This window comes from Montipora capricornis, chromosome 3 (assembly GCF_036669925.1).
Source record: "Montipora capricornis isolate CH-2021 chromosome 3, ASM3666992v2, whole genome shotgun sequence".
In the NCBI taxonomy this organism is placed as follows: Eukaryota; Metazoa; Cnidaria; class Anthozoa; order Scleractinia; family Acroporidae; genus Montipora; species Montipora capricornis.
In genome coordinates this window covers 60,541,896-60,559,395 of record NC_090885.1, presented here as the reverse complement: position 1 = coordinate 60,559,395, position 17,500 = coordinate 60,541,896, and the positions used below count along the sequence as shown (strand labels likewise).

Below are 17,500 nucleotides of genomic sequence, written 5' to 3'. Positions count from 1 at the left end.
TGAGTTGGTATCATTGTTCGTGTGCGCCGACTCATCAGCAGCTGTGCAGGTGACACACCAATATCTTCGAATGGGGTGTTGCGATACTTTAACAGTCCCTCAAATGGGTCTTTGTTCTCTGCAGCAGCCTTCTTAAGAATGCGTTTTACGGTCTGTACAGCTCTTTCAGCTGCGCCATTTGATTGAGGATACTCTGGTGAGCTGGTTGTATGGGAAAATCCCCACTCGTCAGCAAATTTCTTGAAATCATGGTTTCTGCTTAACAAATGTCTGGTGTTGCTGTACTGCGGTCCGTTGTCACTGACAACTTTCTCTGGGATTCCAAACCTGGAAAATATTTTCTTCAAGTTGTTGATAACACAAATGGCCGTGTTTTGGCGAAGCAGGTCTATTTCAAAGTACTTCGAATAGAAGTCAGTAACTAACAGGTACGTTTAGCCACCAAATTCAAACAGGTCAGTCCCAACTACTTGCCAAGGTAAGCCTGGAATGTCATGAGGATGTAATGTCTCTTTCTGTTGTCGGTTGCGGAACGCATTACACACGGCACAGGAACTGACTTTGTCTTTGATTTGCGCAGTAATGGAAGGCCAGAAAACGTAATCCCTCGCAAAGGAAAGGCTCTTGCTCTGTCCCATGTGCGCGCCATGAATTTCATCTAACACTTCAGCTCTCAATGGTCTTGGAACTGCAATTTTGTCTGATTTAAACAACATGCCATCCTCAACACTCAGCTCTTCTCTGAAATTCCAATATTCCCGGGCAAGTTCATCAAATTCTTCTTTCTCAGAGGGCCATCCTTTCAAAACGTATTCCATAACCACTCTGGATGTCTCATCAGTACTTGAACGGTACTTGAATCTCTTCAGGGTACTACTTTCTAATCCAAGTTCCTCAACAAGATTAACTCCTATGACATCTTCGGGTTCACTGAATGGTTTAGTTTCACTTAGAGGTGCTCTGCTAAGGCAGTCTGAAATGACCTGCTGTTTTCCGGGAACATAACGCACCACAAGGTCATACTTGGTAAGTTTGAGCAACATCCTCTGTAGCCTGGGAGGGGCCTCATTCAGTGGTTTCCGAAAGATTGACTCCAGCGGTTTGTGGTCTGTCTCAACAAAAACTCTGCGCCCATACACATATGTGTGAAACTTTTGCGCTCCCCATGCAATCGCCAACAGCTCTCTTTCAATATTCGCATACATCTTCTCTGAGGGAGTCAATGTCTTCGAACTGAAGGCAACTGGTTTGCCCTCCTGCATGATCACTGCACCAAGGCCTGTGCTGCTGGCATCAACACTTAGCACCTTCTCTTTGCTGTTATTAGAGAGCTTACGCAACAGGACGGCTGGAAGACTCAGGACGGCAGAGTGACGAAAAAATGTTGCGCGAGACTGTGCATTCCCAATCTTACGCGACATTTTTTCGTCATTCTGCCGTCCTGAGTCTTCCAGCCGTCCTGTTGCGTAAGCTCCCTAATAAAGTATGCTAACACTGGTGCACTAGTGATGACAGACTTGAGCTTATCAAAAGCCTCTTGCTCTGGTTTCTCCCACACAAATGCTACATCTTTTTGCGTAAGCTGTGAAATTGGCTCTTGTAGATCAGCTTTGTGTTCAATGAACTTGTCTAGGTAATTGACAGTTCCTAGTATTCGAAGTACACCTTCTTTGTCAGAAGGAGGAGGCATCTCACTGATCGCGCGGATTTTATCAGGGTCAGGTTTCAATCCTTCGGCAGAGAACACATGTCCAACATAGCTTAATTCAGGAACACGAAGTTTCACTTTCTTTGGATTGAACTTCAATCCTACCTCTCTGCTTCTAGCCAGTACTCTTCTCAATTTCTGATCAGTGTCGATTTGATCTTTACCATGTATCAAGAAATCATCCACTATGATCTCCACAGGAACCCCTTCAAAGAGTGTGTCCATCTCCCTTTGGTAGATTTCAGGGGCCGAAGAGATGCCAAAAGGGAGCCTTGTAAATCGATATCGTCCCCAGGGGGTATTGAATGTTAAGAGCTTTGAGCTTTCATCATCCACCGGGAGCCGCCAGTATCCACTGCAAGCATCCAGGGACATGAAACACTTTGCACCCGATAATCGGTTGGCAACCTCCTCTACAGTAACCATTGGATAGTGTGGCCTCTTAAGAGCTTTGTTTAGGTCCCTCGGGTCAATACAAATTCGAACATCATTCTTCGAGAGTGGAGTGTTCTTTTGTTTCACTTTTCGTTTGTCAATCACTAGCATAGATGAAACCCAAGGGGTGTGTTCCTCTTCTTTTACAATAATTCCATCTTCTTCCATCTCTGTGAGCTTCTCTCGTGCTGGTTCAAGAAGTGCAATTGGAATTTTTCTGGGAGGATGTACCACTGGAGGAACTGACAGGTCAACTTCCAAATGTACTTTGTTCGGTAGCTTGCCAGGTTTATCACTGAAACAATCTTGATAGTCCTGCAACACAGGATCGGTTTGAAAGAAACTTGGCAGTTCTTGCTCTGGTTGGTTGGTTTGACTCTTCAGTAGTTATCAGTTCAACGTTCATAAACTCAAGGACTTCTAAGTCGAAACAAGCATCACAACACAGCAATGGTGTAAAATTTCCATCAACAACAAGATACAACAGGTTAAGTTCACGACTCCCATATTGAGTTGGAAGCCTCACAGAGCCCTTTGGATGGATGGGTTTAGGTGCAAGCCACCCCTTCAAAGGTTGCTTAATTTTCTGAAGAGGTTTGTTTGTGATCTCCTTGTACAGCTCATAGGGAATGACTGTAGCTTCTGCACCAGTATCTGCCTTGATCTGTACATTCTTCCCAGCAATTTTGACAGTAATCAAACTCCTAGATTTCTTTCGAGTGCCGGAGACACTATCCAGCTCAACTGATTCAAAATAAGTGTGCACATCGTGAGTCGTTGGAGAGTCATGCTCCACAGCTGCAAGTAGTGAACCTTCAGCACTTAATTCTTTGCACACTTGTGCAAAGTGTCCTTCCTTCTTACACTTGTTGCATTTCTTTCCAAGAGCTGGGCAGCGAGGTGGCTGAGTAAATGGGTGCGGGTAACCACAAAACTTACAGTTACGAGCAGGTGTCTTTTCTTGAACCTTGACTTCCTTGAGAGGGTGAAGTGACCGTTCAGAGCCCGCCTCTGTTGGTGTATTGAACCTGTATTTCTGTTGTTCGGCTGCCTCGAATGTACGACAATCATCATGAGCAGTTTGTAGCGTTAAATCTGGTTTCTTTAGCAGCTCACCTCGCAATTCGTGTGACAAAACTCCTCCGACAATACGATCACGAATGAGTGAATCACGGAGGTCGCTAAATTCACATGTTAAAGACAATCTTTTCAGTTCACTGACGAAATTGTCAATCCTTTCACCTTCCTTCTGATTTCGCTGATTGAACACCAGTCGCTCATAAATTACATTTCTAGCACCCTGGCACAATTCCTCGAATTTGCGACAGACATCTTGATAGCAATCTTTGTCTTCTTCATCGGTAAACACGAAGTGACTGTACTCTTCGATAGCTTCTGGCCCAGCACAATGTAACAGCAAGTTTACCTTCAGTTTATCCGCTTTAGCATCTTTGCCCTTCGCAACAAGGTAAATCTCAAATTGCATAAAAAATTTCCTCCAGTTCTCAGCAGCATTCGCGTCTAAAAGCAGTGGACCGGGCGTTCGAGAATCTCGTTCGGCCATTATACAAGATACAAAAATACAACTCACAGGAAACTTGCTTTTCCGTCAACGCATCTCACAATTCGGCAGGGCAGAAAACCGCTTCTGACACCATGTTATGATATCATTCAATCAAGCAATACTAAACTCAACGACTAGTAACAACTATTGATTCTAAGATGTTCGTGTCCCCTTTTAAAAGTGCCAACACAACGCACATGGTTTTCCGTTTTCGGGGTGTCCATGTAAGTCACTCAGGGGCTCCTAAGGGGATCCCCAAAGGTGTCAATATTACAACACTTGGGGTATCAGATCTAGATAAAATAGTTTGTGAATTGAGAGTTCTACTCGTCAAATATCAAAGGGGTCTTACAAAACTGTTTCACTTTTGGCTTTTAATGATGTAAATTACATGTGTGCTCATTTTGTAAATGCTGTGTGCATTTCTACAAGGTCTTTTATTTATAGGTTTTTACACTCAGTTAAGGTGGCTGAAACCAGTTTCACCACTTTTAGAGACCTTCTTATTAGATGGGTTATAACTACTATACTGTATCACGTAACAGCAATGTTATGGTACCACATCAAACGCCAATTATTGCTTAACAAAATGTGCTCACTATTTTGACTATTTAGATGTTACAGTAATAGGTTTGGAAAGCTCTCCAAAAACACCCTTTATTTCTTCTTTACTTGCTTATATCTTAAAAATGAACTTGGTGACCCCCACTTTTTATTGTAGAATAGTAATTAGCAATTTGAGATAGAACTGTCAGCAAAGTTTAAAAAAATTATTGGGAGCCAATATTTTTCAAATATTTTAAGGTAGCCCTGAATTGGCTCCCAAAAATTTTTTTTTTTTACTTTCCAGATAGTCCTATCTCAAATTGCTAATTACTATTTTACAATAAGAAATGGGGGTCACTGAGTTCATTTTTGAGATATAAGCAAATAAAGATGAAATATAGGGTGTTTTCGGAGAGTTTCATGTTGCCATGGTAACCTATTATGTCAAAATAGTGAGTGCATTTTGTTAAGCAATAATTGGTGGTTCATATGGTACCATAACATTTCTTTTATGTGACACAGTTTTGTTGTGACAACCCTTCTAATAAAAAGGTCCTCAAAAGTAGTGAAACTGGTTCAAGCCACCTTAAAAGCAACTGAAATGTTTTCACAGGGGAAACATATCAAAAATGTATTATAAAGTTCAGGATATTTTATTACCATGGAAGTAAGTGTAACAACTAGGGGAATTTCTTTTCCTCACTGACTTCTTGAAATGGAATTGCTACTTTGAAGTTAAAAAATATTGTTGCTAACTGTTACATCAATACCTCCCCCAAGGAAGGGGTTTTGTTTAATCGTTTGACAGTATATTATTGTTCTCTCGCAAGAAACCTGTTTTGTTTTCAACTCATCAATAAGCCATCCAAAATAAAACTCAAGATCAGTATCTGCGCATACATTCTACAACGTAAGTCAAATTTAACTTGTTTGGACTTTCTTTGATCTCATATGGGTTATCCATAAGTAGAACATTTAAGATGGTATCCTTGGTTAACTTGGTAGCTGTGGCAGTCAAAGCAATTATTGGGACTTCTGGGGCCAGTGATCGTAACTCATGTAGATGTGCATAGCACTCGCGTAACGCTGCCAATTTCCCATCTTGTGATGTTCCCCTGAAAATTTAATAGAAAAACTTGTTTTGACTTACAAGCAAATTAATAAGAGCTGAAAGAAACTGTGGCCTCCACAAAAAGTGGAGCGTTTAAAAATACAAACAAGTTGTAAAAAGTCTGCTGGTAAAATGCATCTACATGAACATATTAGCAAAGACTTCAATAACCAAATTATGAAATGCAGAGCGTGATTCGACAGCTAGTGACAAAAACAACCACAACAAGCGTACAACTGATTCTTAACTTACCAAAGTTTTATAACATGAGCTTCATCGATAGCCACGGCACATAGCTTGCTTTTATAGACAACATTCCCAAGCATGGTTCTCCAACGATCATTCATTAACCACGCTTCTGGTGACCCGAAAACTACTGAATATTGGCCATTCTCGATTCTCAAATGGTCATTGTCAGTCTGGCTACTTATGTTGACAGCACTTACTCCTATGCTCCGTAAATACTTTACTTGATCCTCCATGAGGCTTACAAGTGGAGAGACAACGATAACAATATGCCCTGGAAGTTTGGCCGCATAGTCCAACATAAGTGGAAGAGCTTCATAAATAAGAGATTTTGCAAATCCCGTAGGCAGGTTGACAAATACATCTTTCTTCTGCGTGACAACTTCTTTAATCGCTACCTTCTGATGCTCATTTAAATTTGGGATTTGGAACTTCGCAGAAGCCAAGGTAAAAGCCTCCTCCAGCGACACCATTATTTTCTTCGAGGCTCACAGATAAATTACGAACTGTGATTGGTAAAATGATCTTGGCGGGCCTGCCTCGGGCTTATGTGAGGGGGGCTGTGATTGGTTGAAAAAGGGAAAGGAATGTGGTTCCGGTTTAAGCAGCCGGTTCTTTGGGAGGAGCGTTGCGTGACATCCAAAAAACGGCTGCGAAGGAGACTGGGGAAAGTCACCGATCGTAAAAAAATTGTGTAAATAACTATCTCATTTGAAATAAAGTTTTCCTACCTCAAATGTGTGACGAACTTGTCTCTTTTGCCGAGTTTAGAGCCATTCTGACGCCGTTTGGTGAAGTTATCCGGATGGCCGTTACTAAAGTAATAGGAAGGCCGACCACTCCATCCATCGCTGGCCAGACCTCACTCCACAAATCGTTTTCTCCTCAACAGGAAAAGTCCCGAATCGTAATAAAAATAACAGTTCCATAAAGCCCAATAAATTTCACTCCAAATACGTGTGTTTCGGCGGCCGAAAGACTCGTGAAGAACGAAAACTTTGCCTTAAAATTCACCTCTTCGGCTTTCCTCAGAGGCTTGTGACAGGGCAGTCAACAACGGAAACTCACAAGATGGTTTTAGCCTCAACTCTGATTGGACCATTTGAATTTGACCGCGCGCTGGCAACACGACCGTTGTTGACTTGTTATCGGGCAGTCAACAACGGTCGTGTTGCCAGCGCGCGGTCAAATTCAAATGGTCCAATCAGAGTTGAGGCTGAAACCATCTTGCGAGTTTCCGTTGTTGACTGCCCGGTCACAAGCCTCTGAGGAAAGCCGAAGAGGTGAATTTTAAGGCAAAGTTTTCGTTCTTCACGAGTCTTTCGGCCGCCGAAACACACGTATTTGGAGTGAAATTTATTGGGCTTTATGGAACTGTTGTTTTTATTGCGATTCGGGACTTTTCCTGTTGAGGAGAAAACGATTTGTGGAGTGAGGTATGGCCAGCGATGGATGGAGGGGTCGGCCTTCCTATTATTTTAGTAACGGCCTTCCGGATAACTTCACTAAACGGCGTCAGAATGGCTCTAAACTCGGCAAAAGAGACAAGTTCGTCACACATTTGAGGTAGGAAAACTTTATTTCAAATGAGATAGTTATTTACACAATTTTTTTACGATCGGTGATTTTCCCATACAATTCTCTTTATACACAAACTGTCGCATACACCACGTATTTTCAGCTTGGGGAGCCTGTGCGATAACCAAATTTTCATCGTCACAAAACCTCGTTTCCAGGGTCTTTGCGGCGGGGTGATTCAAAATGGCGGACAATTGCCCCTCCGAAAAGATCCTGGGAACGAGGAAGGCCTAAGCATTTTGTTTACCATTGGTTGGTTTCGTTGTAGGACGCTGCCGCTGGTGAAACTCAAAAGCTTCCGAATATCAGTGCAATTTTCGTTCAATAATATAACGGTTATGTAAAAATTGAAAGTTTGCCACAGCAGTAAAATGTGTAACAAATATCATCTGCACATTGCCTATGACAACAAAACGAAGATGATGTATCTTTGCGGTGAAGCAAATTTGAGCAAATCTGTGGAAACATTAAAGATTTGCATACCACGCAAATGCCAAGCAAATAATTACATTTCCTTAACATTTGCACACAAATTCCTACAAAACAAACCTTCAACTTTGCGTAGGCTTTACCTGTCAAACCAAAGTTAAAGCAAATTTAGAGCCCTAAATTTGCTACATATTTGCTCAATTCGCAAACTCGAGTAAATCCATTTTTTCTTCCAGTGAAAGCCAAACATAAGTTGCAAGCTACTTGGTATTCGCATAGATGAAAATATGAACTTTAGTAAACATGTTACATCATTGTGTAAGAAAACAAGCAAACAAATAGCGATCATAAGCAGGTTTAAGAAGCTGTTGAGTACTAAAACAAAACTTTTGTTGTACAAAGCGTATATTCTACCTCAATCGCCTATTGCTCTACCGTATGGATGTATTGTGGCAAAACAGCAACTGGCAAACTCGAAAAGCTAAACGAGCGTGCTATGCGATATATTTTTAATGACAACATCACTGAGTACCTATAGTAAAGGCAAATATGCAAAGCCTGCATTGAAATAAAAGGTTTCAGGGCATGTACATACTCATATACAAAGTAATCTATGCAACTACATCAACACCTTTTAGTGGTCTTCTGTCATTAAGAAGTAACAAATGTAATCTGCGTGGTAAAATGAAGCTTATCCTACCAAGAGCAAACACGTCCAAGTATGGACTCCATACTTTCAGGTATTACGGTCTGAAGATATGGAACTCCTTGCAGGATGATTTAAGAACTGCTCCCACCATTAAAAATTTTGTATCTCAAATTAGAAAAATAACATTCGTTACTTGTAATTGCTATTTATGTTGTACATAGATTTTTATTCAATCTTCTCGTTTTCATACTATTTAGTTTTATTATTTAGTCGTATATCATTTAATTAATTTTACTTCCTCTCAATTTCCTAATTAATGTGTAAATTTACCGCTTATTCTTTAGCCGATTTTTGACTCGAATACTTTTAGTTCTCAACTAATTTTCATCAATTATTTGTTAACTCGAAACATTAGCTGTATACGCTAGCTATAGGAGCCTAACAAGCTCCAATTGATTCGAGTATAAATAAAGTTATGATGATAGTTACACAGCTGCAAACTGTAATGACCAAAGTGAAAATCGACCCGATTTATTGTTTCGTGCGTTTCCATCGGACTCACAACAACTGAAGAAGTGGGAAATTCGTATGAAAAGAGGAGATGGCGTCTTTGCCACGGAAGGAAATAGGTTCTGTTTTTCTGAACACTTCTTGCCGATGGATTTTAAACGGACTCTGACTGGTCATAGACGAGACTTGAAGCGTACCATCGGTCTTTCCTTGGACAAAAGTGGATAAAGGATCGCTCTGTAGCGCGGAAATTTGAGAAATCTGATGGGATAACAAGAGCCGAGAGTGCTCATGAATATAACGACCAGGAAGAAATTGCAGACGATTTCCAAAAAGATTATGTTGTATTCGGTCACTACTGAACACTTTACAAGTGGATGGAAGAAATAAAGATGGAAAATGGAAAGTTGCCTCAAGAATTACAAGAATTTAAAGCAAAGGAGAGGATTTCCAAGTTTGGTCTGGAAAGAATTTCAGGTAGTAACAGTCCAGTCAAAATGTGCCGGCAGCCGGCTATTTGGCCGCCTACAACACAATATCTGCTGCTTACTTCGAATTCACAGTTGTCAGACTTGTATTCAGGATGAGGTTGTTTCGAGATTTTGTTCATCACTGTAAACTATAAAGTACAAATTTTACTAATTAAGTATCATCATTTCTCTTACTATGTTGTCCCTTTAATCACTAGGTGTCGACTGCATACTGCAAGCTTTCATCGTTTCCCAGGCTATAAGGTCTCTTAAATACTTCCAGTTCAAATTGTGACTAAAATATACACCACGTAAATCCGAGCCGCACGAGCCGCACACAATCGTTTCTATAGGAACGCCTTGCGTGCTAATGGCGTGGGAAAGCGAGCCGAACAGATGGTCAGCGGTCACGGTTGTTGCAGGTACAAACAAGATGGTGTATAAACGATCTCGTCGGGTTGACGCTGGGATTCCGCAAATTTCTAAGTTTTTTTCAAACGGTATCAGGTGTTTAGCCCCGGAAACCCATAGCTTTACATTGAGATAATGTATTGCTAAAATGATTTGAAGATCTGAAGCCTTCAGTTTAAATGACTCTATCACATATTATGAGTCAACTTTTAGCAACTGAGTTTCTCACTTTCACAGTTGAGAAGTACTTGCTTGTACAAAAGTTATCCTTTTTTATAATAATGCTTCTGGCGGAATGCAATTTTAATTCGAAAATCGAAAGTCTTGTGTGACTCTTCATTACTGTTATCTTAATGCTATCTAATCGGGGCTCAGTTTACCCTAAAATGCACCAGATGCAACCATTTGAAGCCAATAGTTTTAAAATTTCCCGGGGAAGCATGCCTCCGGACCCGCCTAGCATGCAAGTGGCTCCGGCCCTTGCAGCAGAGTCCGAAGGCTTCTCCTACCTATTACTATAGCCAGCTTGCAGTAATGAAGATATAAAATTTTATACCGGATTTGCAGACTATGTAACTTTATCAGAATTCTGGAAATATGTAGAGCCTAATGCCCCAAAATTAACTTATTTCAGTTTTGTACGTGATACTACTGATTCTCTTAATTTTGAAGATAAATTTCCTTTCATGACAGGCAAAGAAATAGGTTTCCTGGACACAAAATGTTGGTTGCGCCAGGAGTTTGTAACCGATTGATGAGTTTTGGCTTTTTTTTTTTTGACCCGTTCAAGACTTGGTTTATTTGAGCGTGATCTCGCGTTTAGGTTCAGTATTTCAGAGCAAGTTGTTTCAGATATAACTATAACATGGGCTAATTACCTATATTTGATGCTAGAAAGCTTACTTACATGGTCTTCAAAAGAGCAGATTAAGGGCAAGTTTGAAAACATAAGATGCAAAATAGACCTGCACAGAAATATAAAATGCCAGACTCAAGATCTTGAGAAACAAAGTGAACTTTATTCTGAATACAAGTCCCACAACACCTTCAAAGGTCTTGTAGGAATTTCCCCAAATGTTTGGATTACATTTGTGAGTAGTTTGTATGGAGGAAGTATATCTGACAAGGAGATAGGTGTCACTTAGAATGCAACATATGTTCATATGTTCTTAACCATTTAGTTAGTAGAAGAGACTTACTATATTTAATACTCTTCTATATATATATTTTTTTTTATTTAGTACAAATAGTCTATCTGTTTAATTAATACACCTTTAGTTATGTAATAGTGATTGTTGTGACTTTGTGTAATGTTTGTGTCCGTCTGTTTAGAGTTAAGCCTGATTAATGTATTATTGTGAGCCCCCTTGATAAGCCTAGGTGCTTTTGGGGCAAACAATTACTAATATGTTTAAATAAAAAAAAATAAAATAAAAAAAAAAAATATGTTCTCAGCCTCTCCTAGTTTTTGATAAAGCACTTGTTTCCAAAAATATGTGGGCCCTACTAGAACTGTGACAGAAGAAGATGGAGAATGTATAGCAAGCCGTTTGCAGCTAAATTTAATCTTAGATAAATATGTTCAATCCTTTAAATAAAGGTTAAATTTAAAGCAATAAAAAGCATTCAATGCAATCAATGCTACCAATGTTGGTTCAATTCAAACTGTTTCTTACGATTCAATCCAGTCCATAAATTTTATTTGCAATTCAATGCCGCAAGTATGTTGATTCAATCCAATCTTTTAATTTTATATTTAATGAAAACTGATACCGCATATATTGATTCAATCCAATAACAAGAATATTCATTTAATCCAATCCTTGCGTTATTATATGCAACCTGAAAATATATGTTCAATCTTCCTGGGACGAGCGCGGCCACATAGAACCAGAGTAACCTGTGCAAGTTATAGAACAAACGATGGCGGCAGAGAGGGAAGAGGAATTTGACATAGAATTTAATTGTCCTAAGTTTCTACGAGAAGAATGTGGGTAGAACAGATAGATTTAGCTTTGCGTTTACGGCAGACGGCAAACGTGAAACTGAAATTTGCGTTTTGCCAAAAATCAAAGAAGCTGGTCTGATTTTAGTTCTTTTTTTTGCCTTTATCTACAAATGCCGCGCAACTTCTATAACGAGAGAGGAAAGTTAGAATAAGATAATTTTCAAGCTTTTATGACAAGCAACAGCCTGCCGTTTGACGTTTCCCGTTTCCCGTTTCACGGAAACGCGATGCTAAATTTTTCTAATATTTGAGACCTTTGACACAGAAGCTGCAAAAGCGCAGGGCCGAAGTTCTTGGTTTTCGTTTTCTCGACTATCTGAGAGCCTGGAACAGGCTATAAGCAGGTGCAGTTGTGCAGAACGGATGCCAAAGATTTGCTCCGTACGTTTTGGTTACTCTATTTAAGTACTTTTGTTTAAGATTAACTACTAACACAAGTCTGTCTTAAAAACAAATTTTGCCTTTGCCAACGTCATGCCTGAAACCCGAAATTCGAAGACATCTGTCGGCGCTGGAGCTGAAATGAATCCGCACGGAGAATTTGTGACGACCGCCATGTTGAGAGAGATGCTTCAAGTTCAGGAAAGAATGTTTAAATCCCTTTTACAGTCTCTCCTAGAAAATGTTAATTCTCGATTAGATGCAGTGATTGGAACTGTGGCTGAACTAAAGGCAGGTTTAAACATTTGTCAAGTAGATGCAAAAGATCTTAAGAAGAGTCTTGAATTCTCCCAAAGAGATATTGACGATCTGAAGCCATATGCAACCAAACTTGCGAACGTCGAGGCCGATATCGAAGACATTTATGACTCCATCGATTACCACATGGACAAACTAGAGTATTTAGAGAATCAAAGTCGAAGGAATAACATCCGAATTGATGGGATATTGGAGGCGGAGAACGAATCGTGGAACGTTACAGAGGAAAAAGTAAAAGAAGTCCTCAAAGATAAACTTAATTTGGAATTCGAGCCGAGCATTGAACGTGCCCATCGTGTTGGTAAGATTGTTACTGGTACTAGGAGACGTCCTCGTACAATTGTTTGCCGGCTTCGAGACTGGAAGCAGAAGGAATTGATCATCAAAAGTTCGAGGAGAATTAAACCCGCTGGGATCTACATCAAGGAAGATCTTGCTCAGGAAACCCTTGAGAAGAGAGATGAACAGCGACCACAATGGGAGGAAGCCAAAAGAAAAGGGAAAATTGCGTACTTTGTCTTGGACAAATTAATTGTGAAAGATAAACCCTCTTACTTCAGATAAGTTTATTTACTGTTATTATTATTATATATATATTTTTTTCTTTGTTAATTTACACACGAAGCATGTTTGAAACTACATTTACGGATATACTCCCTTTTAATCACCTCGATGATTCTAGCTTTTCACTTGCTCTTTATGAACTTCAGAACGGTCCTGTTCACTTCAACTCCGAGAGGTTTTCTAGCCTTTATTACAATCCTATTCTCACGAACTTAAACGCTTCTCTGACTCAGACTGACAGTCTTGACCCTGACATTCATTTCAATGCAAGAGAGACACCTTGCGATTACTTTATAGAAAATCAATTTAACGAAATGCTTAAACGTGAACAATATTCAGATGCCGATTTTTCTCTACTCCATTTGAATATTCGTAGTCTCCAGCGTAATATAAATAACCTGACTAATTTATTATCATCTTTAGAGATTAATTTTTCTATCGTCGGTATTTCTGAGACCTGGCTGAGCGATTCTTTTCACTCGGTTGATATTGATGGCTTTAGGTTTGTCCACAAATATAGGCAAAGTAGACCTGGTGGCGGTGTAGGACTATATGTTTCTAATGATATTGAGTTTAAAGAGCGAGAAGATTTTTGTTTCAGAGATGTTGAAATCGCTGAATCATTGTTTATTGAGGTGTTAAGACCAGGGGTTAAAAACATAATTGTTGGCATTGTTTACCGACCACCCAACCAAGGTGTTGACGAATTCTTGACCAAAATCAATGAATCGTTAGGCAAAATCTCTAGGGAAAATAAGATATGTTTTTTATTGGGCGATTTCAACATTAATTTAATGAACTACCAACACCATCATTCTACGGGCCAATTTCTTGATGAAATGTATTCTAATATGTTACTCCCTTTGATTACACGTCCCACACGTATCACCCCTCACACGGCTACTTTAATTGATAATATTTTTGTGCACAATTTCTTTGTTCGTTCGAGAAGTGGTTTATTGTTTACTGACATCTCAGATCATCTTCCTGTTTTTTCTATTCATTCGGACAACACTCTAGGACATCATTCTAGACAAGATCCCATTTTTGTCCGAGATAAGAACCCAATTAATCGGTCCAAGTTTGTTGAAAAACTTGAGGGTGTTGAGTGGTCTTCACTCGCAGGTTACAATGATCCACATACTGCATACACCAGTTTTCTTAATAAAATTACCAAAATATACAATGACTGTTTTCCTGTTAGGAAATTGATTCCGAAGAAGAGATCTATTAAAAAACCGTGGTTAACTAAAGCTCTTCTCAAGTCGATTAAAAGGAAAAACAAACTTTATAAACAATTCCTTCATAAACCGACACAGAATAACAATCTACTCTATAAGTCTTTCAAAAACAAATTAAATCACATTTTGAGATCGGCTAGACGATTATATTATGAGAAGAAATTAGAATATGCAAACTTGGAAAATTCTTAATGACATCTTGAATCGGAAGAAATCAAAGCCTAAAGTAAACTCAATATTCACATCTGAGGGTCAAGAAATATCTGATCCAGTTATCATCGCGAATAAATTTTGTAAGTATTTCTCCAGTATTGGTCCTAACCTTGCCGTGAAAAGAAATACAATCTCATCCTTTTTCTCATAAAGACTTTCTTTCAGGATCTTTTGCAAAATCTATCTTTTTCAATCCGGCAACAAAAGAAGAAATTATTGTTATTGCTCAATCATTTGCATCCAACAAAGCTGCGGGTTATGATAACATTCCAATGTCCCTCATAAAGGAATCTATCCAATTAATCTCTGAACCTTTGGCTCACATTATTAACTTGTCGATTGCTCATGGCATTGTACCAGATCAAATGAAGATAGCACGGGTAATACCTTTATTCAAAGCTGATGACCAGTCGTTGTTCACTAACTATAGACCTGTTTCAGTTCTACCTAGTTTTTCCAAATTTCTTGAGAGAATAATTTATAACCGTTTAAATGATTATCTAACTAATTTAAATGTCCTTTGTGATGAGCAATATGGCTTTAGGAAAAATCACTCCCCTACACTTGCTTTGATTGATTTGTATGATAAGATTTCCTCTGCTTTAGATCGTGGTGATATAGCTGTTGGTATTTTCCTTGATCTCTCAAAAGCATTCGATACAGTTAATCATAATATTTTATTTGACAAACTGGAACACTATGGTATACGTGGACTGGCCTTAAAATGGGTAAAAAGCTATTTTTCTAACAGATTACAATTTGTAGATTTCAACGGTCATGTTTCTTCTCGCTTTAATATATCCTGTGGGGTTCCTCAGGGCTCTATTCTAGGGCCTTTATTTTTTCTTCTTTACATTAATGATATAGTCAATGCATCTACGGCACTACAACTGATTTTATTCGCGGACGATACCAACGTTTTTCTGTCTGGTAAAGATCCTGATTATTTGGTTAATCAGCTGAATATCGAGTTAAATAAGTTGTCAGTATGGTTTAGGGTTAATAAGCTTTCACTGAATCTTAAAAAGACCAAGTTCATAGTGTTCAAACCAAACCAAAAACGTAGAAGTTATAATTTTCAAATTTTGATAAATAAACAACAAATTGATCAAGTTAAAGAAACAGTCTTCTTGGGTGTGATCATCGATGAAAACGTAACCTGGAAGTCTGAGATCTCTCATGTGGCTAACAAAGTGTCGAAATCAATTGGAATGATACAGAAATCAAGTTTTTATTTATCTTCATACTCTTTACGTGTATTGTACTTTTCACTTGTTTATCCTTACTTCTTTTACAGTAATATAGTTTGGGCGTCCACCTATAAAACTAACCTTGTTCGTCTGGTAAAATTGCAGAAAAGAGTGGTGAGAATCATAGATAAATCTCATTTTAATGCTCATTCTGACCCTATATTTAAGAAACTTGGAATCCTAAAATTCCATGATCTTAACCTGTTACAACTTGGTCAATTCATGTTCTCCTATCAAATTCGAACTCTTCCTCCCAAGTTAGCTAGCAAATTCACTCTAAACAGTCAAATTCACACATATTATTCGAGAAACTCTCATGCATTTCGTCTGCCTTTCTGTCGGACTAACATTAAACAATTTTCTGTTTTCTATCAGGGACCTAAATTTTACAATTCTCTTGACATTGATATAATGAATTCTTCCTCAACAGCTTCCTTCAAGAAAGCACTTAAGTCATTCTTTTTTAACAACTATTCTGAAAATTAAGTATTTTGTTCTTCCTGTGTCAAATTGTTTTCACCCTGTAATTTTACTTTCACAACTGTTTTCATATTTCAACACCTTAATTAAATGACTAAGTGTTTGTAATTGTATGCTTCATTACCAACTTGTAAGTTCAAACTGTTTTTAATTTCCGTTCATTACTTTATATTTCAACACGTTAAATAACTAAATGTTTGTAACAATTGTATTCTCCGTTGCCAACTTGCATGTCAACAATAGATAGATGCTTTTACTTGGGGAGGCCTAATTTACATAAGCTTAGTAGTTTCTTTTAGGCCTCCTCGCCACCAATGTAATTCAATAATTTTTCTTTCCATCTTCTCTTTTTTGATTGTTCATATTTGTATTTTAATTTCTTCTTTCTGTGGCAAAAAATAAAAAAATAAAAAATAAATAAACAAAGAGCCTGCTTAGGTCGATGAATGAGTGCGGCTGCAACCTTGACACGCTTTGTGTGCCTCGTTGCCGGACTATTACTCTGTACAGTTACGACAGATGGGGAAAAAAGAAAAAATTCCGGAAGACTGTCTCTCAAAATTCCTGTTAAGATGATAGAAGAACTGCGAGGATTGGGATTCACTAGGACAAGGATTGCAGAGATGCTCCGGCGGAGTTTAGCACTAATCGTATGACTCCCAAAATATAACAACACGCAATAGCATATGTATTTAGGCGTTCCTTGTAACGCCCCGTGGTCAGCTTATCTCAGCATATTTTAATTATTATTCATGGTAAGGTGCAGGCTAAACTTAGTGTTGTGAATGACTTGGGATTTATTGTTCTGTTTTTTGAATTGATTTAGTTTGATTTCTATCACTGATTATGAATTCACGATTGACTTTTTTTATCAACACTTCGATCGTATAAGTGTTAGATCACCTTCACGTTTCGTTTTCGTATATGATCTTTGTATCGCGACACACGCGGTCAGGAAAGTTACGGTCAGTTCGGCCAGCTTAGTACTAGTTACGATTTGTCAAATTTGGAATAACTGCGATAACGGCAGAACTGAGCGCATATGGAAGGCTCTATAATCGTGGAAAGGCTCTCGGAGAAGACTTGAAAATGAAGATGAAGATTAGACAGGACATTATCGGGAAAGGGAGAGACTTCACCGCAGGCTTGTTTGTGGGAAGTTTTTTTCGCGATTGCCAAAAGAAAAAAAAAAAAAAAAAATCAAAGAAATCAGAGAAAAATTTTGAAAACGTGTTTTTCCATTGTTGCGGTTGTTCTGTACACCTCAAGCCGGGTGACCCGAAAACAATGATCCCCAGTCCATGGACCCCCTCCCCCCCCCCCCCCCTGCCACACTCCCCACACGGACCGGGTCCATGGACTGCCTTACGGACCGGTCCACGGACTAT

General features: G+C 38.9%; 3 protein-coding genes across 4 annotated transcripts in view; all 3 read right to left on the bottom strand.

The window, feature by feature from the left end:
* The window catches only part of LOC138043568 (uncharacterized), an 80,923-nt gene that overhangs the window by 25,000 nt on the left and 38,423 nt on the right, over window positions 1–17,500 (bottom strand). The window lies entirely within an intron of this gene.
* On the bottom strand, window positions 2,436–3,707 carry LOC138042695 (uncharacterized). The gene has a single exon (XM_068888660.1). The coding sequence runs from the start codon at window positions 3,705–3,707 to the stop codon at window positions 2,436–2,438; it is 1,272 nt and encodes a 423-aa protein (XP_068744761.1).
* Window positions 5,613–6,084, bottom strand: LOC138043573 (ATP-dependent DNA helicase Q1-like). The gene has a single exon (XM_068889928.1). The coding sequence runs from the start codon at window positions 6,081–6,083 to the stop codon at window positions 5,613–5,615; it is 471 nt and encodes a 156-aa protein (XP_068746029.1). The 5' UTR covers window position 6,084.